The 25774-nt window shown below is 42.3% G+C and overlaps 1 protein-coding gene across 3 annotated transcripts in view; it reads left to right on the forward strand.

Annotated features, from left to right (window-relative positions):
• Positions 1–25774, forward strand: part of MCF2 (MCF.2 cell line derived transforming sequence) — a 57113-nt gene that overhangs the window by 21334 nt on the left and 10005 nt on the right. For all 3 annotated transcript variants that reach the window (XM_054075797.1, XM_054075799.1, XM_054075798.1), the window contains 19 exons: positions 4112–4231; positions 5306–5422; positions 6025–6174; positions 8455–8579; positions 9053–9167; positions 9541–9660; positions 10799–10990; positions 12394–12585; positions 12728–12899; positions 15121–15209; positions 15878–15966; positions 16213–16279; positions 18069–18184; positions 18293–18362; positions 18755–18847; positions 19184–19276; positions 20280–20405; positions 21221–21442; positions 24749–24841. In XM_054075797.1, the coding sequence (XP_053931772.1) occupies positions 4112–4231; positions 5306–5422; positions 6025–6174; positions 8455–8579; positions 9053–9167; positions 9541–9660; positions 10799–10990; positions 12394–12585; positions 12728–12899; positions 15121–15209; positions 15878–15966; positions 16213–16279; positions 18069–18184; positions 18293–18362; positions 18755–18847; positions 19184–19276; positions 20280–20405; positions 21221–21442; positions 24749–24841 (2361 nt within the window). The remainder of the gene's footprint in view (positions 1–4111; positions 4232–5305; positions 5423–6024; positions 6175–8454; positions 8580–9052; positions 9168–9540; positions 9661–10798; positions 10991–12393; positions 12586–12727; positions 12900–15120; positions 15210–15877; positions 15967–16212; positions 16280–18068; positions 18185–18292; positions 18363–18754; positions 18848–19183; positions 19277–20279; positions 20406–21220; positions 21443–24748; positions 24842–25774) is intronic.

A 25774-nucleotide genomic window follows, 5' to 3' on the forward strand; every position in this document is an offset into this window, starting at 1 on the left:
TGGCTTTTTCTTTACATTTATTGATTTCCAACCTCGTGAATGTCCCAGTGAGCTGCAGGGAAGAATATCCTTTGAAAACTGAATTCTCAAAATTAGGAAAAACCACATTAAATGCATCAGGTTGAGATAGTCAGTGAGGAGGTAATAACTGATGCTTTCATTGCGTGCCCTTCTTTGTGCTTTATTACCCCAGTTTGCCTATATCGATTCTATCTCAGCTATCTACGTGGTTATAGTTGAATGTCTATTTAAACAACTTGCTGAACTGAGGCCTTAAGATCTACACATCTGTGTCCTCAGAAGGGAAGGAATGTTCTGAACATGGTCTTTGGTCAGTGAGATAGTTAATAGTATTGAAATGTTGCCAAATGCCTGATTTAGTGGAATTACAACAGTTAGTTTTTTGTCTTTCCTGATATGCTGCAGAGGAGTAGCAGAGGGCAAAGGCTTTAGAGGGCAAAGGCTTTAGAGGGCAGGTTCTTCTCGGTGTTTCATTACATAAACCCAAGTTTGTCAAATGCACAAGATTCTTTGCAGTGTTATAAATAATAAGATAAAACATAAGGCAAGATTAAGGACTCTTTTTGTCTTTCCTTTGTTGAATATATTATGGTGAAGGTTTTTTTTTTTCGCCAGCAGTACCTTCAGTATCATTAGCATTCAGTTTACAGGTAACTTCTCTACACTTCAGTCCTTAGAAGAACTAGAATTTTAGCGGAGATTAAAAAAAATACACTTTCTTCAGGAATGTTACCTCTGAGGAATTATTGGTCTATCTTTGTATATAGATAGATAGATAGATAGATATGACTATATATATTTTTCTAAATATTTCATCGTTTCTCTTAAGTCTCTAAAAGGGCACAGGATTTGGTTTGATTGGTGACCGTATTTAGGCAAGCTTATTTTTTGGATTGTTCATTTTTTCCATGCTTGAAATTCATTAGGTATCATTTGCAAAGCTGTATTGCTTCTTTTATAACTACTTATAAGTGCTGACCTTGATCTTATACGTATAAGATCAGCTGAAAAAATCCCCAAATGCTTTCTAAATTGAATGAAAATCAAATCATCTGTCCTGGAAACCCAGCTACCTCTGAGATAAAGCACATCAAAGAGTGAAAGGGATACAGTTATGTGTGTATGGGGCATAAAGTTGTGTCAAAGAAGAATTTGCTCCAATGGCAGACGTGGCAGAAGGATATGGCTGCCAGGTCTCCTCTTGTACATTGTGTGGAGCATGTCAGCATCCTGCATTCATGAAACCAAAGGCACTTTTGCTATCAGAGAGGTGTTCCACACCTTTTCACTATTGCAGTGTAGTTTCGACTGGGAATTCTGTTTGTCTCCCGATCACTGGTCCGTTTTCCTGGAGCCATGGGTTTCCTGCCCAAGGACCTGTAGAAGACCTTCAAAATCTTCAGGTTCCCATGGGGTGATATGGTTTGGAGACCCAGGTGCTTACTCCAGGAAGTCTGCTCTGTGCATGAAAGGTGCATGACAAAAAGGACTTGAAGGAGGGCAAAGAAGACTCATCGCTGCTCACAGTGCCAAACAGGGCTAAAGAGGGCAGGGGGTGGAGGAGGATAATGAAATAAGACCATGGGAGGATGTATCTTTAGCTGGTTGTTCTTCTCAAAGATATTGCTGATGCATTTTTCAGGAGAGGGTCAAGGTAGGAACCTAAAGTTCAGAGGCATGAATACGCTGTTGTGTTTCTGAGCTGGAAATGGTGAATTTCCCGAAGTGCTGTGAGACTTTACCGTTGGATTCATGGACTCGTGACCATGCAGAAGGATCTAAAATTGCATCCTCTGAGCTCCTTTAATGCATTTTAAGACTACTGACCTCACAGGGCATTTTTTCAAGTCAGTTTGAGCCATTAACACCAGGGGTACAGGGCTTGTCTTGGAGCAAAAGCATCCTATCCTTGGAGGTTTGCAGCTCATGGTCACTCCTTGGTGATATCTTCAAAACCTTCTTGGGGTATGTTACTGTTGTCCTGTCTGCAGAGAAGTGCCCACTGGGAAATGAGCAGAATGTAAAATGAGTCAAACAGGGACGTGAGGGTGGGCGTGAGGGAAAGACACATGATGGACTCACAGTTCTGCATGGATGGGCACATTGCTGTGAATGCAGGCTGACAGATCAGTTCCTGGGATGTCCTAGTGTCTTGGGGTGTGCTGGAGCATGAAGAATGTGAAGTACTAGCCAGGTCAGCCAACAAGCCTGGAAGAAGCAATAGCAGTGTTTACCTGGTCCAAAAGAGAGCCAGTGCAGTGAGGTGGGAGAGGCAGCCAGCTTTTCTGGGACTTGTTGGAGGCTGAGTGTTGAACTTGCCAGAGACTTTCCAGTGAAACATTAGTGTCGTAATTTTTCAGTTCATTCAAATATCTACCAACCTGTGCCAGTTCTGGTGGCGCTCTCATCACTGAAGGTTTTCTGCATCCCAGGCAGAGATTCTTCTCAGTCTTAAAGTAAGGAACCAGTCCAACTCCTGAGAGATACTCACTAGCCTGTGGATGATTTTCTTTCTAGTGATATGGGAAGCTCAAGTTAAAAATCCTGAGCTGTGTGTCCAAGGTGGGCTTCTCTTCAGAGCCGCATCTGCTAGGTGGGCTGTGGGAGGGCCTGCCTGTGGTTGTCTTGCAGGAGAGCTGATCATCCTTGTAGAGCCAGTTAATCAGGGACTGAAGCCAGAAGCTGCACCTGGACCGCCTGCAGTCTCTGTCTCAGAGCTGCGAAGGTCTGGTGATTCTGTGGCCAGGTTTAGACCTTTGGCCCACCCGCAGGTTTGGTAGGGTTGGAAGTTGGCCCCCTGGGTCTCGTGTGGCTGTAGCCATCGCTGCGTGTCTGGGGCTGGCAGCCGTTTCGGAGATGTTGTGTGCTAACCAGGTGCTGTGTGACAGAGGTTCAGAGCCCAGGTCCCGGAGCCAGCACAAACTCCTCCAGTATTTGATGGTTTGCTCTTGTTTGTAATGCCAGATCTTTGTCCCTGGCACCATTCTTGTTGACTTCGAAAGGGTATGAATTTGGCATTTCATTCACATTAATTTATTCTTTTTCTGCTCCTCCTTAAAATAACGACAGATCAATATATTGAATTTATGTGGCTTATTTGATCCTAAAAGTCGCTGTCCATTTCTAAGAGGAGCTGTGGGCAATGGAAGCCACAACCTGACCTTCCCTACATGAGAAAACATAGCAAAATATTTACAATGTAGTTCATGAATGTCAGGTCTCAGCTGTAAATCATGGCTTTCTTGAACAATACTAATGCGTGTCTATGGGAGCAATCTTTGTTTTGAAGGCATAGATTAAATGTCCTGCAATGCGTAATACCTAAACATGTTCATTGCTCTCACCCTTGGTGTAGATACCGTCATTTTTCTTGGGTGATAATGGAGGAGGATAATATAAGGAGGAGTATATGGAGAAATGTAACCTGGCCTGGCAGGAAAATCATACGTCTTAATTAACTCAATTCTTTGCATCACAGGCTTATCCATAATTTAATGATATGACTTCTACTTCCTTAAAAATTCTTTTTCATTCTCAAGCACCCTTTTCACAGATCTATTTAAAAACGCACCTGCCAACCATATGCTTGAAAAAGGCTCCAGCAGCATAGACAGGATATTCCAAATTCTTACCACAAATTAAATGTTGCCTGGTAATTACCAGGGACAAGAAATGTATGCTTGTTGCAGTTATAGGATGATTAATGAGTTTGGCACTAAATTTTGCTTCCCCAATCTGTCTGTCATTCCCCTTGACGTTCCAGCCCTCTGTTCCCTGTTAAGTTGTAATTTCACTCTTCTAAGTTATAATGCTGAACACGATATAAAGTATTAAAGTTTATAATAAGTGGCCTTCCAAGGCGTGTGGTTGAACTTCTGCCTGCTCCGAAGGGCAGTGGGACTGCGCAGTCCTCCTGCAGTTACATCTTGTATCACTGTATCACTTAGAGTTTCTCCCTGCTGTTTTGGAAGTAGGAAAAAGCTGTAAGGGGCAATCAGAAAAAAATGCAAAATCTCTTTCCAGGCATTTAAAAGCTGTTGTTGGGCCTGCCGTGTCCCCAGGTTGAATGCCGTCTTTTTTTTTCTTGCAGGCATCTTTCCCAGGGAACCTGCACTTAGTGATGGTTCTTCGTCCCACAGGGTTTTTCCAGCGCACCTTCACTGACATTGGATTTCGGTTCAGTCAGGAGGATTTTCTACTCAAGTTACCGGTAGGAGCGTGCAGAGATGTTGTGCCTGTATGTGATTGGAGGCTGCCCATCCACGTCGGGTTGGGGACTGACTACAGGCAGCAGTGTGAAGAGTAGATGGAGTATCTCTGCCAGAAATGCCCTATTTCCGCCAAATTTCTCTCCACAAAACCTCTCCTGTAGCATTTTTCAACTCCCTTGTGCACAGTTTGTTCCCCAAAGGGCATGGCCACGGTAGTGGGTAGTGGGGTTCTCCTCCTGTTTTCATGCCCCTGTGTAGGCTGCTTGTCTCTGTGGAGGATAAAACCATGCTCAGGAATTGTTTAATGTCTGAAAAGTCAGAAGACATGTCTAGCGAAGTTTTCGCTGTGAAATACCACCCATAATTGCTGCTTTCATCTCAGCGTAAACTCCATACCAACATCATGTTGATATTTATCTCTACGGTAACAACTGATATAATTTTACATTCTCAAGGCAGAGTTTCCAGGACTTCTAAACCCACCATTATTAGAGGACATAATAAGAATATTTAAGAGAACAAAAGTGCATTTGTGAAATCTAAGGTTGACACAATTACAAATCCACAAAACAAAGTAATGTTTTCCTTTGGGAAATAATATGATTTTCACAAGCTGTGAATTTTTGCTCTAAAATTATTGTCATTTGCACAGTTTTGAAAATTCATGCTTATCAGAGGGCAGATCAAGACATGAAAAAACTCATGAGTATGTATTTATATGAAATGGGCCAACGCTTCAAGATGCATTAGAATTGTTATAATTTTTCCAGATTAGTCGTCATCCCTTGCAAAAACCTGTGTTGCTTCTGCTTTCAGCTCTGTTCTGCAGTCAGGTACTACAGCATCTCACTGTGCTTTTCATTTAAGGAAGAAAGCACTTGAGGGATCAGGGTTAGCTTACCCTAATGGTCAAATACATCAAATAAAATTCATGTTAAGCCATAAGCACAAGAAAAAAAGCCATTCTATGGACAAACCAAACTTTTAGATACATAAAAGATTTGTAGGCTTGGTTTGTGTATGCCTTGGTTAGAAGAGATGATCAGCCCCTAATGATGTTGCCTTGTTTGCAGGTTGTTATGCTGAGCTCAGTTAGTGACCTGCTGACGTACATTGATGAACAGCAATTAACCCCAGAGTTTGGAGGTACCTTGGAGTACTGCCACAGCGAGTGGGTCATCTTCAGGACTGTACGTACTCATTTCCAGCCCACTGTTTCCAGTTTGTCTCCAGCACACTACTTAACTCCCTCCCTTGTCCTCTTAATGAAGCTGTGAGTGAGGTAGCCATGATGCTAGATGGCCCTGTAAAGCTGGAAATATCCATCACCAAGAGGCCAAAAAGATCTCCAGGGCCCTACTGCCTGGAGGTGGTTCCCAGTGTAGGTTAACCAGATTAAAAGGGAGATAAAAAAGGAATTACAGGAATATGTGAGATGGATCCTATGGCAGCTTCTGCTATGGACCTCCAATATATGGTAGGAAAAAAATATCTCAGAGTGCACAAGAATAAGCAGCAGAAAACAGAAGTGTCTTTGCCCTATATTACGCTTATTTAAGTCCCTGTTGTGGATTCAAGTTGCACTAAAAGCCACCCGGCCATGTGTTGGTGTCCACTAGCTAATGCACTGCAGCACACATCAGCTCCACGTGCAGTGGACATCCCACCCACCTCTCTCAGAGCAAGCTGCTGGGTTGCCCTGCAGATCTCAGCCTTGGCTCTTCACATACTTTCAATGAGCAGTACCAATATCCTGAACCCTAAGCTGATGGTGATTATCATTTCCTACCAGGCAATAGAGAGTTTTGCACTAACTGTGAAGGAAATTGCACAAATGTTACAATCCTTTGGCATGGAATTGGCAGAGACTGAGCTACCAGATGACATGTATTCAATCGAGCGCATCCTGGCCCTGCGCACAGAAAAGTACTACCAGCTCAAGGTATGTCTCATCAACAGCTCCACCATTTGTTTCCAAGCCTTGTTTGCACAGCAAGAAGGGATTTCTGGGGTTTGACTGCCTGTTTGTTTGGTGCCCGCTCCTGCTTCCCTCCCATGCATGTTTGCATGTTGACAGACAAAATAAAACACAGCATGACTACTTCTGTATGTTACTCTTACATTTGCCATCCACTCAAGCAAATTACCCTGCCAGCATCCAGCAGACTGTCTCAGCTGCCGCCTCCTTGCTGGCTGCAGAAGTTGGTGTCTGTGGTGTGCTCCGATTGTGGGCTTTGCATGTCTCGCTGGTTGGAGGGCGGGTTGGAGGCTTTGTTGCCTCTAGGTTTGTGGCCTCTGGTGGGATTCCTTCTGCCTCACCTCCACGGCTGGAGGAAGACGCACACAAAGATCATCGGGAGGTCTGGAAGGATGTTTTATTCTCAGTTCCCTCTGCCTGCTGCATTTTCCCCAGAGAGACTTAAGGGAACTGCACTGAGAGCATCCAAGGTGAAGATTTAGTGCGAGTGCTTGGTACGGGGCATTCATGATGCAATCCCTGTCTTCATGTGAGCCTTCATGTTTTGTCTTACACAACATTTGTGTCTTCACTATTTTAAGATTTTTTTCACAGAATCACAGAATGACCTGAGTTGGAAGGGACCCACAAGGATCATTGAGTCCAACTCCTATCCCTGCACTGGACAACCCCAAAATTTACACCATTTTCAACTTTATACCAAATTTCCAGTTGTGACTTGTGATCGTCATTACAATTATTACTGGAGTGGAAGCTTTGGTGCAGCCAGCTGCTGCTGTATCACGCTGGTGTCTTTGCTGCTCCTGCTTATTTCTGGGGACAGCGCAGGCCCTGACCCCAAACCCTCGCTTCATAAATGGTTCCCATGCTAACAGCCATCCTGTGCGGCTGAAGAACGAGGTCCTTTGCTTTATGACACGGTTGGTTTGACAAAAGTCAAAGAATTGTATCTATTTTCATTTATAATCACTTGACAGTGAGTTCCCAGAAGGCTGCCTGTAAGAAATATGCAAAATGACATCCAAAGTGTGTTGTGTGTAGACATAAGTACACGTACGTGTGCATGGAAAGTATCATTATAGATACTGCCAATGGTCCTTTATTTCTTCTTAGGAAATTAAGAGAGCTGCACAATAGAACAGCATCTATGAATATTGCAATATGACTGACTGACTTAAACTTCATGGTTAGGACTAGAGCTAAGGTGTATGGGGGCAAACGCCGGCTACACAATGTAGTCCTGTACGTAAACCAATCCTCTGTGAAGGAATAAAACATCTCATGTGTTTTCATTTGCATATAAAGCACAGCAGTGCTCAGTACAAGGCATCTGTTGCTTCTAATGCTTCATCTATTAATTTTAAATATCACAACCACTCATTGGCTTTTGTCTGAAATGAAGTCCATTAGCTTTTTTCTTTTGTTCCTTCCAAGACCATGAAAGATGAAAGCAGATGAGAAACTGTGCACAGATTGTGGTGACAACAAGACATAGGATTATTGTCTCTCTCGTGACAACCCCAAGATTGGTACAGCTGATTCCTGAATTCAGATAATGGGTCGATGAGAATAATTTGCGTAGCTGTGATACTGAACAGAAGCTGGTTGCAAACACAATGAGAAAAAGACAGAAATTAATTAAACAGAATGATTAAGAAATTAACCTCTTTTGTACACTGAATGGGAAAGAGTCAAGTTAACACCTGTTTGACAGTCAAGCTATTTTGTTATGAGTATAATGAAAAACTTTAAATCAAAAGGGGAATATAGGGCTCTGGAGAGTGAGATATAAGAGGGTGAAATAACAGCCACCTGCAGTCTAAAGCACTGTACCACTATGGGATCCTCTTCCTATAGCCTCATTGATGGAGAAGCACGGCCTTCAAGCTGCAGAAATACTTGGTTGAATACATGAACCTGTAGGTACATATCCTACACAAACCTGTCCACTCACTGAGACAGACCCATGGTAGTGCTTTCCTCCTGCTTCTTGGATCATGTTGTGGCCTGATGTTTTCATGTGTCCCAGTTTCCACCCAGCCTGGTGATGAGTACGCGGTTCTTCCAGCTCTAAGGGCTAATGTAGCATCATGGGATCTGAAACATCTGCTGGGAGTCTTTTGGTCTGATGAGTACTGGTGCTTCATTTTATACAGGGAAACTAAGGCAGGAGAAACATGAAATGACTTATGCTTACCTCACACAAAGTAGCCTGAATCAGAAATCTTTTTTTGTGTTATACAGGAAGATATTACGGCAGTCACAAAAGAGGGAAACTTGCTTTTGAGTAGTTTTGAAGAGCCTGACTCTGGGGAATGCAGTCAAGACCAACACCGTGAGAGGCCTGGGGACTGGGAGACTGTGAATCGGTGAGTGCACTGTGTTCCTAATTTGCCTGATTTTTGTGTGGAAACACATTATTTAGGTGTAGATGTGTTGTTTAGGTCACCTATCAAACAGGTAAAGACAAAGATACCAGAGTTTTGCTCCAGAACCATCAAATTCCTTGGTGGCTTTGGTCAAATGATTTTGACCTGTCCTGATTTCCTCTCCAGGCTGAGATGATGAGGCTGTGGAGCAGTTGCAGGGTTCTCCCATCCAGGCTCTCAGGTATTATTCAGATAAAAGGAGATAGCAACAACTGCTTCACACAGGTGTCACCATCTGTGGTGATGATTTCATTAAACTTCTGAGCTCTTTGCAAGTCATATGTACATATCCAATGACTTCTCCTGAGAGCTTGGATCCTGACGACCTGCATAGGTGATGTTTAGGGCTTGTCCATTCTCTTCTTGTCCTCTGTCGGCAAATTGTTCAGTACTGTCCTTTTTCTGTGCTCAAGGTTACTTGGTCAGCTGCGTGAGATGGAGACTGCTTTTGATGGCTTCTGGGAAAAACATCAGTTAAAAATGGAGCAATATTTACAGTTGTGGAAGTTCGAGCAAAGTTTTCAAGAGGTATGATCAGATGCAGTTCTGTTGGCAGAAGGAAGAATTGGAGAGGAAAAGGAGGGGGAGGAGAGAAGTTTTTGTGCTTTTTATTGTGAGAATGTTTAATTTATACTACTGGAAGTTCCTGGAATCTGACAGGGCTAGCTAGCCTGGGGAGACCACTGTGCTTCCTCATCCAAAGCTAATTTAGGTATCGCTGCCCTGCAGTCACATAGGTTTTGCTGATAGAAGCATCTTTGAATTTTGAAATTAGTTCTTGGACGTTAGTTTTATTATTGGATTTAGCAGTCTTAGCTAAAGTGTGATTAATTTTCTTCTGAGAATTATTTTCTGCCTGTGCTTTGTATCCTTTTGCAGCAGTCTTCTTCTTTGTGTCTAGGTCAAGAATGCCATTGAATTTTTAATGGGTCAGCAAGCGGAGCTGCCTGACACTGGCGACAGTGTCGCCCAAGTGAAACAGAGGCTCAAGGACTTGGGTCATTTTGATGGTATGGCTCAGGTGAGATAATTTTTCACAGAAGGAGGTGCTAATAAAACAAGAGAGGCACATTCTGTATTTGGGGTAGGAGTGTTTTTCTGAAATTACCTAATTCTGGTTTAATTTGTTGGTAAGTGGCTGCACAAAAGGATTGATTTCATGTCTTTGCTCTATGCAGAAATGCTGTGATCAAACTGAAAGCCAGGAACAGGATATTTAATTATCACAGCTAAAATAAATTGCTGAGCCACCATGAAAATCCAGAACAGATAAATGTCTGAACATAGGGGAGGCGTGGGAGTTAATAAGCTGGAAGAAAAATTATTTATATGTTAAATGCTTTAGCAGTGTTAATAGGCAGAGACTTGTTACCAGGCACATGGAGAGGCAAAAAAAGTCGCTGTCTTGACGTGTCTGTAATTTGAACATAACATATGGATGAAGAATAAGAGATATAGTGGCAAGAAGAGTGAAGAGAGATGATTCACAGGAGCCCAACTAAGGATGTGACTTCTGCAAAAGGGTGTACTTAGCAAGTGGGCAGGGTCAATGGAGAAATCACAAGGGATCTGAACACTGAAGCTGGAGGCTTCTTTAAAAATAAGAGTTCTAGGGGAAAGTTCTAAGTTTTTTTAGCCATTTGGAAGAAATGTTTGTGGAAAGAGGTAGGAGGAGCAAAAGGCCAGGCAGCCAGGATGCAACAAAGAAGCAGTCCCAGTAGAAAGCCAAGCCTGGAAAAATAGCGAAAAAAAAATAGCATGTCGTTTTCATCAGGCTTGGCTGCAAAAAGCCTCATTTGTTTTCTGCAGAAACTTTTAACTGCTCAAATTCCCTTTCATGCTTATGAGCATGGTATGCCTAGACTGGACATCAGCTGCATTTTTTAGAGTGCAGTTCCTAGAGGAGTAATACTTTACCAGCAGCCATTCTCAGCATTGCTAGTTTGGTGAAATACTCTTTTTGGATAGCCAAAGGTTATTTCCCAGATGATGGGTGTCATATTGTCCTGCGTAAGCCACACATTCTGGCTACTCCTCGTGGCAGTCATCTCCACTTGTACCTGAAATGTGGTGAGACAAGAAAGTGTATGTTGTTATATGTAGATGTTTTGGCATTATTTCAATAATTGTGCAATCCATTCCATTCAATTTCATTGAAGGATCTGATAGGGAAGGCTCAGGTGGTGATACTACATGGACACCAGCTAGCAGCAAATCATCACTACGCACTCAACTTGATCTGCCAGCAATGCAACGAGCTGCGGCACCATTCTGATCTCTTGTCTGATGAGATCAAGAGGAAGCAGATGCGACTGCAGAAGACCTTGGATCTTCATACTCGCCTTCAGCAGGTAAGAGTTCAGAGAGTGCTCTGAGAAATAGGTAGTTAGCTTCTCTATGGGGTTACCCTCTCCACTTCTTATCGGGAAGCATCTGAAATTTTCTGCAGTTCATGGTAGGGAAGGCTGGAGGAGTGTTTCACCCCTCACTTAGCTGGTTAAATTAGTGAACGGATATATGCTGGTACTGTGAATAGTCAGCAGAAAGAGGTGGGCATCTCCAGAGGGCAATTCAGAACACCAGCGCTCAGCTGCTGCTGTTGGTCATGCTTTCATGCTGAATCTATGTATTAATTGACTTTCAAGGTTTTCATACCCAGTGTGATGGAAGTAATGCTTTCAGAGAAACTCCAGCCTTTTTTTCTTAGCCATTTATTAAGAATGAACATAACTGACTGTAAAATAAGGTGACAGATTGGTAGATAGGCGCAGCTGCTGTGTGCTAGCATGGAAGTGGAGTCATGTGGCTCCAACGCTTTTTGATATCTTAATCAGCATCAAATATTCATTTAGGAAAATTCACGCTAATTAGACCAGAAGGCACACGGCTGTAATATGCTTGAGGTCATTAAGAGAAGCAGCAAAGTTTAACACCTTCCAATTTCATTGTTTGAGGGGGACAAGGGAACTTGGTTGTTCTTTCTGTGTGCTCCACTTCAGTGTTGCAGTAATCTGTGGGGACGGACGTTAACTCAGCAGCCTTTTGGCTGCAGGGCAGTGTCCTTTCCTGGGCTCCTTGCAGTCCTGGTTGGTGCTAATGGTCTAGCCAGTGGCTTTGCTGGAGCACACTGTGGTCTTTCTCTTCATGGTGTCCCCATTTGCACCACTGGAGGTCCTCTGTTGTTCTTGGCTGCAGTATCTTCTCATGCCTATGCACAGCACAGCGTGTGAGTGCCCGCTGAATCTCAGCCTGGAGTTCACCTATAACCTGTGCGTGTTAAATGTCAAACTTTAAACTGCAATTTAAAATCCTTATTATTTTTAAAACATGAGTGTAATTACTTTGATCATTCCTTGCAGTTCGGGCCTGCACTGAGCTGTCTCAACCTGTCTGGTTGTAAACTCTGTAGTGCCCCCTTCACCTTTCTGAGTTAAGTAAATAAAGATCTGCTTATCATTTAGCTCAGCTATGCACTAAACAATACCTCTGTGTCCGTTATACCACTGGGTTTATCCAGGTATAAGTGGAAGCACAGCTTGGCTGGGTATGTTGAGGACTGCAGTCACACCCCAGAAAAAATGCGGCTTTTCTGCTTTCTAATAAAAATATAATAGCTGCTGAGATCTTCAGGAATACTAATTACCTCTAAGTTGAAAATACAGATCCGGTAAATTATATTACTCATGGGAATCTTGATTTAGAAGGGATGCTGCTCATGGTCTTGCTCTCTGTGTTTGCACTGTGCTGTTACCAGGCTCTGCAGTGCTGTGATGAAGGTGCCTACCTGCTTGCCAACCAGCAGATGGATAAGTGCCAGTCTAAAGAGGGCGCTCAGAAAGCTCTCCAGGACATAGAACGATTTCTTGAAAGCTCTTCAGCCTACTTAAATGACGATCCCCAAGCTCTACAGTATGATTTTGAGTCAGTCTTAACATCTGAACTGAAGGTAAGCAGCCCCTCTGCTTCCTTGTTACACAAGGGAAAAGAAAGATCAGACTTTGTTGTCAGCTTTGTAGTCCTCTGTTTTGACCCAAAATGCAAAATAGTGATAGTTACTTGATCATGGGAGTCTTTTTTACTCTCTGCAGTGCCAGATACAGTCAGTGCAGGTCAAGCTTGAAAATGTTCGAAGCATGTTTGAGAATCGTCAGTCTTGCTTCAAGAAGCTGTTGGATAAACACGTACGACCTGTCCAGTTAGTAGCCCCTCGACCAGAAAATCCACCAAGATCAAAATCACCGTTATTCTCTCCTAAACATGGTAAAATATTTTTAAGTTTATGGTGTTTTCAGCTGATAACAGTGCTTTGAGACAGTGAGAGTAAGGCTAAGGATGATTTTGAGAAATTAACTAGACCCTGCTGGCTACAGAGTTGTTGTGTAAGGCTGAATGTATATGAAATGATTTATTATCTTTCCAATTCTGGTGTCCAGCTTCCCATACCTGTGTGAAAAATGGGGCTGGTCATTTGGTATTTATTTTCACTTCCTACTCAGTGAAAAAAGACAGTCGTGAACAGTGCATTCTTCCAGTTCTGCTTTACTAGCATCCTACTGGGCTGGAAACTGGTGAATTAGTGCTACAGAGAAAGAGGTCAAGGTTTATAAATTTATTAGCGTACTTATTCTCTGCAACAGTCTCTGTAACTGTCTTGAGTTGGAACTGACATAAAATTAGACTGATATTTGCAAAGGAGCTTGGAGAAATGAAGAGCTCAGATCTCATGAACAGAAAGGAGAAGCTGGATTCTTAACTCCCTTTGATTCCTTGAGGCTGTCTTCCTCAAATCCCAATTGTGGAAAAATTAATGCCCATAAAGGTACAAATTCTGGTTGAAATGAGGTCACTGAATGTTCTGCCTTGATTTTGGTAATGGGGTGTGGCACAGTGTTAGCTTTAAATGCTAACGTAGAAACTTTCATTCTTGGAATCTTTGCATGTATCTGGAGTAAAAGTATTCCGAAGTAACATTCGTGTAGTTTAAACCAGGGAGATGCTAAACTACATGGGAATATTAAATTCAATGATCTGTCTGCATAAAGCAATTAAAAATTTGTGTTTTAACACAAAATCTTTATGATGAATTCATGAATCTTGGTTATGGTGGATTGTAGCAGGTGTCAGACAAACAGTAAAAGTGGCTCCAATTCAAGGACTGACTAATGTAAACAGCCAGGCTAGTGGGGAACGGGAGTGAAGCTAGATGCGGTGAGGAGAACTAAGCTGCTCAAGATGCAGGCCAGTGAAGCCAATAAATCCAAACTTTCCTTTTCCCCAGGCCAATGCCACCTTCGCTAGCCCACACTGCCCACTAAACCCCTTTCCTCAACCGGGAAAAAAGCTGAGCCTTTAAACTAAACTATGGCGCATCTTACCCAATTTAACTTTTCCAGCTGTCTAGAAACAGGAGAGTGTTCAGGAGGAATTATTGACTGAAAGAGTAGGGGTAGATGGGTGGTCACCTCCGCGGGATGTTGTGAGACCATCATCAATCAGCTGGACTTATTTCATGCCTTTATGGGATGCACATTTTTCTAGCAAAGGCACTCAGTTGCCTGCAAAGCACGGGTGTCTGCTATTAATCCTCTTCCTGAAAGAGAGGATCAACTGTGTTGAGATAAGCATAGCCCACAAGCAGGGAAAGACAAAAGGCTTCTCTTTGGATAGATCATGGCAAGAGAGCTTTTTAATAAGGCCTCTGTTTGACACAAAACATCAAACTGCTGCAGGCCTGCTGGCGCGATGTGCAGTGTCAAAGACGCATGCTGGGCTCCACCTGCAGTGCTTTGAGATGGATGGGTTTTATGGTGTGGATTGAAACCGAACCTCTTCTGAGCACATTACTTTTGTCCTCTTTTTCTCTTTTTCCTTTGTTCACCCCTCTTCTCCCCCTTTCCTGTCTGAGGACAGATGCTTCCTCTTTCATCTTTGCCCTGCATTTGAAGCTTGTCTGATAAATGTGGTTCTAATTTTGAAACCACTTTTTTGGGGGGGTAAAAACAGTAAATATAGCCTGTCCTGAGCCATAAAGTGTAGTGAGATGTGGAGAAGAGGTACAGCAGGCTACGGCAGAGCCCGAGTGCTAGGGTGAAGTCACTATCCCAGCAGGTGATGTTCCTTTTGGTAGTTTATTTGGTTTTATTTTTTTTCTATTATTTGCACAGGCTTCACAGACTTTGTTAGGTTTTGGTTACAGAATTCGCTAAATGGCCTTTTTTTTTTTCTGATTATTGTTTACTTTATGGCTTTTATGATCATCTGTGTGACCTGTGTTATTTGGTATTCAGTATTGTTGTTTGAGATACCCTTTATTTTGTCAGTTTGCTTCTAGCATTAGCGAACTAATTAGTCATTCTTAAAATGTATTCCATAATCATTCTTAAAATGTATTCCATTTTTCTTTGTGACTTATTAGTTTCTGTCTGAACCAGCTCGTTCTCTATAGATGTGCATTACATAATTATCTTTTCTTCTACCCAAGGTGTGGATTTTAATTCCAGTTTGAAATTTTCATTTGATCTCTCTCTCCCTGGGAAGAAAACATCAAGAAAGACTCCAAGTTCTCGCAAGGTAAAAATTATTCATGAAATCTGATTGAGTTTTATATACTTGATTGTGCTTAGACTTCAAATTTGAAGGTGTTTTTTTTTTTTTAAACAAACAAACAAAACCAAACCATCCTTTCATATCCCTGTGGTTTACTTGGATTAGTCCAGTGCCTGAGATCTATCTTGAATTGTTTTTCTAAGTCACAGGTATTGATTTCCTGTGTGTTATTCCCTGAACTTGTTGTTCTTTGCCATAACAAGTGATGTCTATGAGAAAAACTCCGTATTCGCAGATATTTCCCTTGTGGAAACTGTTCTCTGGTCTCCGCACTAGTGAATTACATTAGCAGTATTTTCAGGTTTTCTGTAGCAGAGTAATTTCTGGGAATATTTGGTTATCCATTATCCACTATGCCCTTTTAAAGTTTTGTGTCACAAAGGACTTAGAATCATAGCATCATAGAATAGTTTGGATTGGAAGGGACCTTAAAGATCATCTAGTTTCAACCCCCCTGCCACAGGCAGGGACATCTCACTAAATCAGTCTGAAATCAGGCTTTGACTTCTTCAAAGGAAGTGTATTTCATCCTTCCCCAAAGAATTTCCATGCTGACATCAGGGGCTGGGTTCGTCCTGCCTCTGCCATGACCTCCCCACACCTCTTCCCAGTGCATCCCATTTCTCTTCCAGATCGAAGTAATGCACGACTATCAGGAAAAACGGAATTCCTTGCAGTCTTTTGTTTCAGACAGTGATGACAACTTAGATATACTAAAAGGGTAAGCTTTCACCCTGTTTACATCAGTCAAGATGATGCTTATTTCTGGCCAGTCCTTGCCCCATCCATGTGTTCCTCCAGTCTGACCTGGGTGTCATCTCTTTCGTTTTTACCTGTTTTATCATCTTTCTGTTGGTTGCTAATGAGATTGTGCTATGTTTTGGTCTAATTGAACAGCACTGATTACCTGTGGATTTTTTACAGACATAGTAATAACATTTTTTCATAATTTTTTTCATTATTTTAGCCATGTCATAAATGAGCTTATAGAAACTGAGAGAGTGTACGTAGAGGAGCTCTTCACTGTGTTGACGGTGAGTGACTTCTTCCGGTTCCTCATTACTGTTCCCCTGTGATTTGTACAGAACGGCACCTGCCACTCTGTTAAACCAAGCAAATATGTGGTGGGACAGGTTTCAACCAAACTGTCGGATCCCAAGCTGGTCATAAATTTTCAAGTTTTCTCCCTAGTGTTTCTTTGTTGGAGGCATCTGCAGGAACAGTTGGTGTCAGGATGAGCTTTTCATCTAGGATGAGGGAGAAGCCTTCTGTTTGTACACAAAAGCACTGGCAATTAGTTTTATCAGTGCCTGGAAAAATGTACAAAAATCTGGGCTGTTTAACTGTTTCCTAGTTTCTCTTACCTTTTGTAGACAAAGGAAAGGAGCTTGTGTTTTATCCTTGGAAGGATTCTGGCAATGCTGTGAAGTTTGCAAATGTATAAAGCACATTTCTTTGGAAACCAGATTATAATTCCTTGTGCTGCTATTTTAGATGCTTCTACTTTATTCCAAGATAACTTGCTGATCACCAGAAGCAGTTAGCTGTTAAATACCTCTTCCTTCTTACATTTCTCGCACCCAGGAGCAAGCAGGACATAAACCTGTGGGACTGCAAGTAGTTACATGGAGATGCCCTGCACCCATTGGTTTCTTTTTTAAACCATACTCTGTATGATAAAGCAATTGGCAGGTGTGCAGGTTTGTCACTGTGCATATCAAGTCTAGAGAGAGAAACAAGGACAGATAGACTTAAGTTTTCTGAAAACAGTATTTCCTTTAAAGAGGGAAGCCGGCTTGCAGTGGTTAGGTATAAATGACTAATTTTCCAGGTACTTATCTGCTACTGCATCCTTCAACTAGAAAATGCCTGCTTAGTATAAGGAATGCCTGTTCCAAACACAGTGAGTGTGAGAGATTAATTTGAGAAGCCAAAGATATGCTGTACATATTGAATAGATTTTTGCAAACAGTTAAAAAGGCTTCAGTCCTGTGCAACTCTTGGTGACTAGCGTGGCCAGCTTGAGCTGTGGCTAATGGTCTTCTTGATGTCTTCTTTGCAGCAATGGTCCTGACCTCTGGCTGTGCCTTCTCCCTGTCCTACAATTAGGAAATTTACCACATGTGGTGAATGTTTTTGCATTGTTGCAGTGATGTGATGTTACTTAGAGGAGCTTTGCATTATTTCCTAGTTCCACCCAATAATTTGTAGTGCAGTAGTGTTCCTGCCAGCTCTTTCCTGCTTGGGAGGCTGTGATTTCAAGAGGCAAGCGAAGCCACAGAGGACAGAAGCCCTGAGGCATCAAGGAGAGTGAGACTCTGGTGCTCAGCAAGTCTTGTACAACAGGAAAAAGCACATTGATTTTGGTATTCGATTTCAAGCCGTCTGCTTTGTAACAAGCTTCCTCATGCACTGGTTCTTGTGAGGTTGTGTGTAACTGCACACCCCATGCAAACGTGTTGTACTCTTTTGTCCCATGGTTGTAGCAGCAGATGCGTTTAACCCAGACAAGTTTTTCTCTGGGACCTATCCCTGCAGTCAGGCCATAGCAAGGAGAAAGCAGCTGCAATTTGCCTTTGAATAGAGAGCATCTCTGCAGTGCTGGCCAGCCCCATAAGGCTCTGCTGGACCACATCACCTATACACCCAGGGACTGAAAGACAGGAGCTTAGGAACAAAAATAAGGAAATAAAAAGGATAATGCACTTTGAAACAAACAGATTGTATTGGAAGTCTGTTCATGTCCTGTTTTCATCTGCCTTTGAGGAAATGCCAAGCTAAGGACTTACAAACTGAATGATGAGCCCATTTTGCATCCCACAGGGCTACAGAGCTGAGATGGATAACCCCGCCATGCTCATCCTTATGCCTCCCATCCTGCGGAACAGGAAGGATGTCCTCTTTGGAAACATGCCTGAGATATATGACTTCCACAACAAGTATGATGCTGGCTCTACTCCTCGTTTTATCAGACCGATGTCCTCTAACGATACCTAAACCATGCCTTGCTCACTGCTGCATTTTGTCTCTTCTCCCATCTCTTGCAGAATTTTCCTGCATAGTCTGGAAAGCTGCCTGGGAGCACCCGAGAGAGTGGGATTTTGTTTCCTAGACAGGGTGGGTGACTCATTTTCACATATAAAGCAGACATGAAGGCCAATGTTTCTCCTGTTTTATCACACTCTGCAACATCTCAGTTATGTCGGTTAGTAAGATGCTTCTGATATGCAACCAACAGCATATATATATACCAACAGCAAGGCAGGGAGCATAGGTGCGTGGCCAGCAGCAGACCAGGGAGAGCAGCAGTTGTGTCTTAGACCATGGTCTGCTGTGATTCCCAGCAGTGGTTTTTTTCACCCAAACCCTGTGACTTTTAGATATTGAAGTTGGCAGCAGGGATGAAAGCAAATTTTGTTGTTGTTTATGTTATTGGCTGCCTCGCAGGTTTGTGTGTGTGTGTGTGTGTGTGTGTGTGTATGTGACTTGTCTTTTGTCTTCCCTTACAGCGAGAGGATTTCCAGATGTATGAGAAATACTGCCAGAACAAGCCACGGTCGGAGTCGCTGTGGAGACAGTGCTCCGAAAGCACCTTCTTCCAGGTGAGCTATTTATTCCTCCCAAGGCAGGCATCATCCTGGGACACTCACTTGTCCTAAATACCTTCCTCAGCACTACAAAATTTTGCAGCATGTTCTGATTACTTTTGCATGGAAGCTTCACAAAAAATAGCATCTGGAGTTTCATGTTCACAAGGAGTTTAAGGCAGAACAATTCATTATATTATTTTATGTATTTTTATAAATTTTTTTAGTTAGAGGCACCGTATGACTTTTTTATATCAAATCTTCAAAGTCATTAAGCCATACTAGTCATTCTGTTAGAATAACTAGTTATGGTTTGTGCAGAACTAAATTAATCTGAATTCTTTGTTCCAGGAATGCCAAAGAAAATTAGAACACAAGCTTGGGCTGGATTCCTATTTGCTCAAGCCAGTGCAGCGCCTGACAAAGTACCAGTTGCTTCTGAAGGTATGTCACATTCTGCTTTGAAAGGACATCAGGAAGTAGATTTTTTTTCCAGTTTGTCTTATTTTTCAATTAAAGTTTACATGTAAATCAGCACCAAGCCTTAGATCACATATTGCTTATCTTGGCCCTCCATAGTGATTTTCAGTGAAGATGAAAATTCACACACCTGAAAAAGCAACAAGTGCTTTTAGCAAGTCCATTTTTAAGGGGAGAAAGATGTTTGAATCTATTCAGAGATGCAAGATGACAGAACCACTTCTAAGAAAATTGAACCAGAGATGATCATAAGAGTATGGTGTATGCAATAAAAGATACTGGTGCATCTCTTCTCCTCAGGTTGTTATAGTGCCTGTAATCTTTAATGCATTTATTCTTGCCTCCCCCAACTGAGGCAGGGCAGAGCTGTTATTCTCGCTCTGTCAAGTTGGAATAACACTGACATAGTGGCTTCTGAACCCCACCTTCCAGCCTCTTGAATGAGATGTGAGTACACATGAATCTGTAAGTGGGTACAGGAGATCTGAAATGAAAGTGATTTTATATCAGTGATCTAAATCCATAATCTATCTTCCACTTCTTGACTCGAAGGCTTTGGATTTTATAAATTTTGTTCCTTGCATCTGCCAGCCTGAAGAGAATCATCTGCTGCGACCTCATTTGAAGGCATATATGACGTATTGGCAGCTGATGGAAAACCTGATCCTTATTTCCCATTTCTTACCAAGCAGAAAAACACAACACGAAGAACTCAGATGAGCGTGGTGCCACTCTATAGCCTGACACTGTCCTTAAAAAAATCCAGATAAAATAGGCCATGCTTCAGCGATCTGTTCAACACCCTATACTGACTGTGGTTTAGAGTGAGTCGTTTTTCCAGTGACATATGAAAAAAAGAAACTTAGGCAGTGTAGGTTGGAAAACTTAGGCATTGGAAACTTCGGGTGAGATGGAAAAGTCTGCTTTGTTCAAGTGCAAACACGTGCTCTTCCATTTCTATTTTCAGGAGCTGCTGAAGTACAGCACGAGCTGTGATGGAGTTCAGGAACTTCAAGAAGCTCTGGTTGCAATGTTGGATTTGCTAAAGTCAGTCAATGACTCTATGCATCAGATTTCAATAACAGGATATGATGTGAGTAGATTTGGGTAATGAGAGACCTTGCACAAGGCCGGATGATGCACGGGGAACGGATAGTGTCCCAGAATGTGTGAGCTAAAAAGGTATACTAGAACAGCTACAAAGTAAATGGGATCAGGAAGCTCTTACAAGTGACAGTCTTCCATCTCATCTCAGAAATTTGGAAAATATCTGCATCCAAAGGAGTATCAAGTCCCACACTTGCCACCTTGTGGTTCTCAAGAGTATTTTTTCCAGCATGCGCCTTAGTTATTCCATGGCTCACCTTATAATTCACCTGGGGTGTCTTCATAGAATTTCTCATTCAACACTTAACTAAATACTCTCTGAGGCTGATTTTGATCCTTGCCCGTTGAGGTGGTTGTGTTTCCTAGGGCTTCAGGGAAGGACGAGGGGATGGCTTTCTAAACTGCTTGCTCCAGACCTGTCCTCCTTGAGAACTCCATCCTCCAAGACCTTGGTTCAGGCTCAAATCTCATCTGCCCTTTCCCACTGAAGTATCCAAGAGCCTTTCACCTGGACTTCCATAGGAGCTGAGGAGTTTTCCTGTCTTCCTAGTTCATCCAGTTATTGACTTGTATCCCTTCACATAGACTAGATGCAGCCCTGCATCTGAGACCTTTGTGTCCCTCCTGGCACCATGCCACCACTCCCAAAAGATCATCTGATCCTTCCAGGAAGACCTATTCTTAGGGTGATGTGACTTGGAACAGGGCTGGCGCCATCACCCGTTATTGTTTGGACTGTCCTCTTAAATTTTACTTAATGTCTTTTTCTTTCTTGTCTTTTATTTGTCGTGCTCTCACCAGGGTGACCTGAGTGAACTGGGGAAAGTACTGATGCAAGGATCTTTCAGTGTTTGGACGGGACACCGAAAAGGTCCAACAAAAATGAAGGATCTTGCCAGGTTCAAGCCAATGCAGAGGCATCTGTTCCTGTATGAGAAAGCCTTGGTCTTCTGCAAGAAGCGAGAGGAGCATGGAGATGGATATGACAAAACCTCATCTTATAGCTTTAAGCATTTTTTGAAAGTAAGGATTTTTTGGTTGGGGCCATTGCCATATGTATTGTAAAACAATAACTCTGCAGACCCAGAGAGTAACACGGTGGCTTATTTTCTGCTATTAGGGGTCATAACGCCCTGTATGGAGGTGTCATACCCATGAAAGGGTGTTGTTTGTCATAAGCTGTGAAGACCCCATAGCTGAAGCAGCATCTGGGAGAGCCTATGGAGTCATATAAGTAATGGCATCTGCAGGGGAAACAGTATTGTGGACAAGTGCCAGGGATGACAGTGTGCCTTCCCTACTCCCTTACTCTGTTTTCCAGTAGTGGAGGTGAGGGAATGAAACTGGGGAGACCCTTTGTACCTTTCCCAGCCCACCTGGGCAGAAAGGGAGTTCCTCACGACGCTGATTCCCAGAAAGATCCTTTGGGCTGGGATCTGGCTGGATCCTCATAGCCTGGAGGATCCTGGCCGTTCATGAGCCCTGTTTCCCAGCCAGGAGGATGTAGAGATAACTCTTCTTCCTCTCTCATTGCCTTTCTCCTTTGGCAGGCTCTATCTGCAGCTAAAAGTACAATTATAAAATGAAGAGAGTAGCCTATGGCAAAATATGAGGGACATAAAGAAGTGTCCTGAGCCTATAAATACCTAACTATTATCAATAAAAATCCCAAACTGCTCCTCTAAAAGAGACCTTCTGGCGTGCTGCATGTACTGAGCATTTCTAATATTGCATTTGGTCTCAGTAGTCTGCGTCGTTTTTCTTGATAAATAAAAAGCCCGGGGGGGGGTATATCTTAAAATGCAAAAAAAAACGGGCACTTGGAGACTGCGCCTTCAGCCCCAGATGCTGCAGGTCCCCGATCTTTGCAGGGCCTGGGGAGGGAGATGCCATCAGCAGTCAGAAAGCCGTGTAACAGCAGATAAGTCTGTTCAGCTCCAGTGCGTGTTACAAATTGTGTATTAAAAGCAAATCCCAGGCCATATGCTTAGGTACTTAAATGTTTTTCCCAACCAGCATAATTTTCTTTCTTGAGAGCTTGTTTTCCCTGTAGTACTTGTTCTACCATATGTGCTTTTGAAAAAACTGAAGAGGTGGCAAGAGGAAAGCCTGCTCAGAGGAGAAAATCCTGTGCTCAGAAGTCCAGGCAACATGGCCAGGGTTTTTCTTTGCCTCAAGAGGGCTCATTTTCCAGTTGTTTGTGTTGTCACAGTAAGAGGTTGGGGTTAGAAGATCCATGGATGCTGCACGATTACATCCTCACACATATGTTTTCAGAATTGCTGTCCTGAGGGTGAAATCTTGTTTCTGGAGCTTGACATTTGTTTTGTTCGTGATAGCATCAGGAAATTATTTTTCTTTGCAGGGATGTTTTCTGAGGATTCAGAGTCAAAGCAAGCTGTTGGGTAGAAGCTGAGTAACTGCGTGTCTGTAAAACAAACAAAAGAATCCCTCAGGGTAATGGTTTACACGCTATGTAAAATATCCAGTGGTAAATACCTCTTCAGCTGAGAATCAATTTCTTAGAGGATGCAGGTTCGTAACTCACTGCAATGCCAAGTAAATCAGTCTGCCTTGCACCACTGTGGAAGGCGATGCAGATGAACACCATCCCAGAGCTTTACACTAACCCACCTCAGTCTCCATTGCCGAGAACAACAGACTGGGGATGGTAAATCCTGGTCAGGGGGAGGAATCGGAATTTCAAATCCACTAACGTGAATGATAAATGCATCTATTCTTGGCACTTTTCTTTGCATCCTCATAGGAGAGCAGCTACATTTTCTAATATCTTGATGCCTGGGCAGTTTTGTAGGATCCTTTATATAAACGAGTGTGCTAAACAAGATGCACAGAGCTGGAAATCGCAACAACTGGATGAGGTGCTCCCTAGGCTGCCCTTTCAACATCTTTCATATATATTTTTTTTTTAAAGTTTTAAGTTCCCTAAGATCAGAATGGAGCCTGATCCAGCTTTCTAAGGCATCGTGGCACTGTGCTGCTCATGATAAACGTGTTCAAAACATTCAGGACTAAACTGCAGATTTTAACCTATGCATTTGTAGACACCAGTAGATGAGTGTAAAACTGCGAATGTGCAAATGGTCACCAGCTTTGATCATCTCCTTGCAAGCTCATCCCTGTTCAGTGCAGGTCTCTAGACTTTCGTAAAATGTGACTGTACAGGACTAGGTTGAGAGAGGGATCCGAGGCAAGGAGAGACTGCTCTTTAGTGATGAACCTTTCTGCATCTTGAGGCTAACACTTATTCCAAAGTTCAGAAGAGCTCAGCTGTTTATGCCAGTGAAGGGGTGAGGAAAGCTAATTAGCAGCTTGCTTCGTGTTTCCTGAGGCTGTTCCTAGTCACTGAAAAAGGGCACCAACATTTGAAAAAGTAACAGAAAGCTTGCCCGGGTGACCTGGTTGGTAAATGGTTGTGGTCTTTCAGACCAAAAGCTCTGAGAATGCATGTATTAACAAAGAGGAACAGCAATGTTAAACAGATGTTCTTTCTAAGGCTTTATTTATATTTATACTGGATGTATCTAATCCAGTCTGTGAGAATAATTTATGATAGGTGATACTATCCTTATTAGATCTGTTTCAAAACATGTGAGTGGGATACTTCAGCTGTTTTTGACCATCTCTTAATCAGTGATAAATTGTTAGCAAGCTCTGCTTTAAGTGAGAAAGATGCCTTATGCAACATCAGGTATTAAAGTATTTATAGCTTTATGGCATGCTTGGCAGGTGGATCAGATGTGTCCTGTTGCTGAAGAGTTTCTTTGTCTCTAATCATAGTTTGAGCTACTCATTCAGGTGGGTCACATTGTGCAGATCCTGAATTATGTGGGCCAGGGACCAAAAGACCTTAAACTGAAATTCCTGAAGGAGTTAAGGGTTTCACAAACAGGTTTTAAACATCACTGAGAGAATGAAACATGGAATTTAGTGAGTAAATAAAGGATAATATGGCAGAAATAACGTACAAGGAAAAATGATGTACCGTGCATTTATGAAGCCTCACATGCCTCATCTGGGAAATTTCATTCTGAAAGAAGTACGAGATGACTTTTCAGTTAGTTCCACTGATTCCCAAATGAAAAGTCCCCTCAGGTCCATTGATTGGTTTCAGAGAGCTTTTGCAAATACAGCAAGCTGGCGGAAAGTCAGATAATGACTTTCAGTTGCTAGTGACATTAAAGTTGATGAAATGTGTTAAATTGGGTGAAAGCAGGTTTGTTTAATGTGCTGCAAAAAGTCTGGATTCATAGGGACGAGGGAGAGATTTATAGTATGTCTAATTTTTTGGTTGTTTTGGATTTGCAGATGAATGCAGTTGGAATAACTGAGAATGTGAAGGGAGATCATCGGAAATTTGAAATCTGGTATAGTGGGCGAGAAGAGGTGTATGTCGTGCAGGTTTGTAGCTTCAAAAATCTGGATATTTGTACATCCTCTTAACAATGTTAAGGAAGTGTCTCCCATTGACCTTTATGGGATTATCAGACTTTTTAATGTGCATATCTTCTTCTTCTTTGCTTATGTCAGAGCTGTCCCAGTGGCTCACCCTGGGTGTCCAGTCCAGAACTGTAAAAGTCATCTTAAAGTTGAGGCAGAATTGCTCCATGGAAGTGCAGCCTTTGCGGATGAAAACTCAAATAGATCAGTAGTTGAAAAAAAAAAAATTTATAGTGCTAAACAGCTTCCGTGAACCAAGGTGGGAAACAGGCCCTGTGCTTTAATGGGCACAGACCACGTGCTTCTCTATGGTTAAACATCAGAACTGGTCCCAGAGCAAAGGCTTTGACTCCATGGTGCTGTTCCCAGTAATTTTGTGATTCATCTACAAAATACCAGGCCGACTGACCTGATTCCTTCCTGATTTTTTTTCTTTCTGTAGCATTTTTAATAGACATGTCTGGAGGTGAAATGTTTTTTCTAACAGGGTGTTCACAGGAAAACCTGTTGTGAAAATATCATGGGTTGACAGGGTTTTTTAATAGATCCCCTGCCCAGCTTTTTTTCTCCATATTACAACACAATCGCCAACTTAAATTAATAAAGCAGATGTACATAGCAGAGTATATGTAAATTTAAAAGGCAGATTTGGCCCTTTGGGTATTTTGTAAAAGAGATAAGGTGCATTCACATGTGTGCTTCTGCCTGCACTCCTTGTGTCGTAGTGATGGCTCCACAGTTCCCACTGTGTTTGGATGGGTGTTGTGGGGATCGCCAATTTTAAAAGATCAAAATTGTTTAAAATATAGTGGTGGCTTTGGATGAATAATGATTTCAGATAATTACAGCATGGAAAAGTAAGATTTTATTTATATGTTATAATGGATGATTCTT

The sequence above is a fragment of the Cuculus canorus genome, chromosome 10 (assembly GCF_017976375.1).
Source record: "Cuculus canorus isolate bCucCan1 chromosome 10, bCucCan1.pri, whole genome shotgun sequence".
In the NCBI taxonomy this organism is placed as follows: Eukaryota; Metazoa; Chordata; class Aves; order Cuculiformes; family Cuculidae; genus Cuculus; species Cuculus canorus.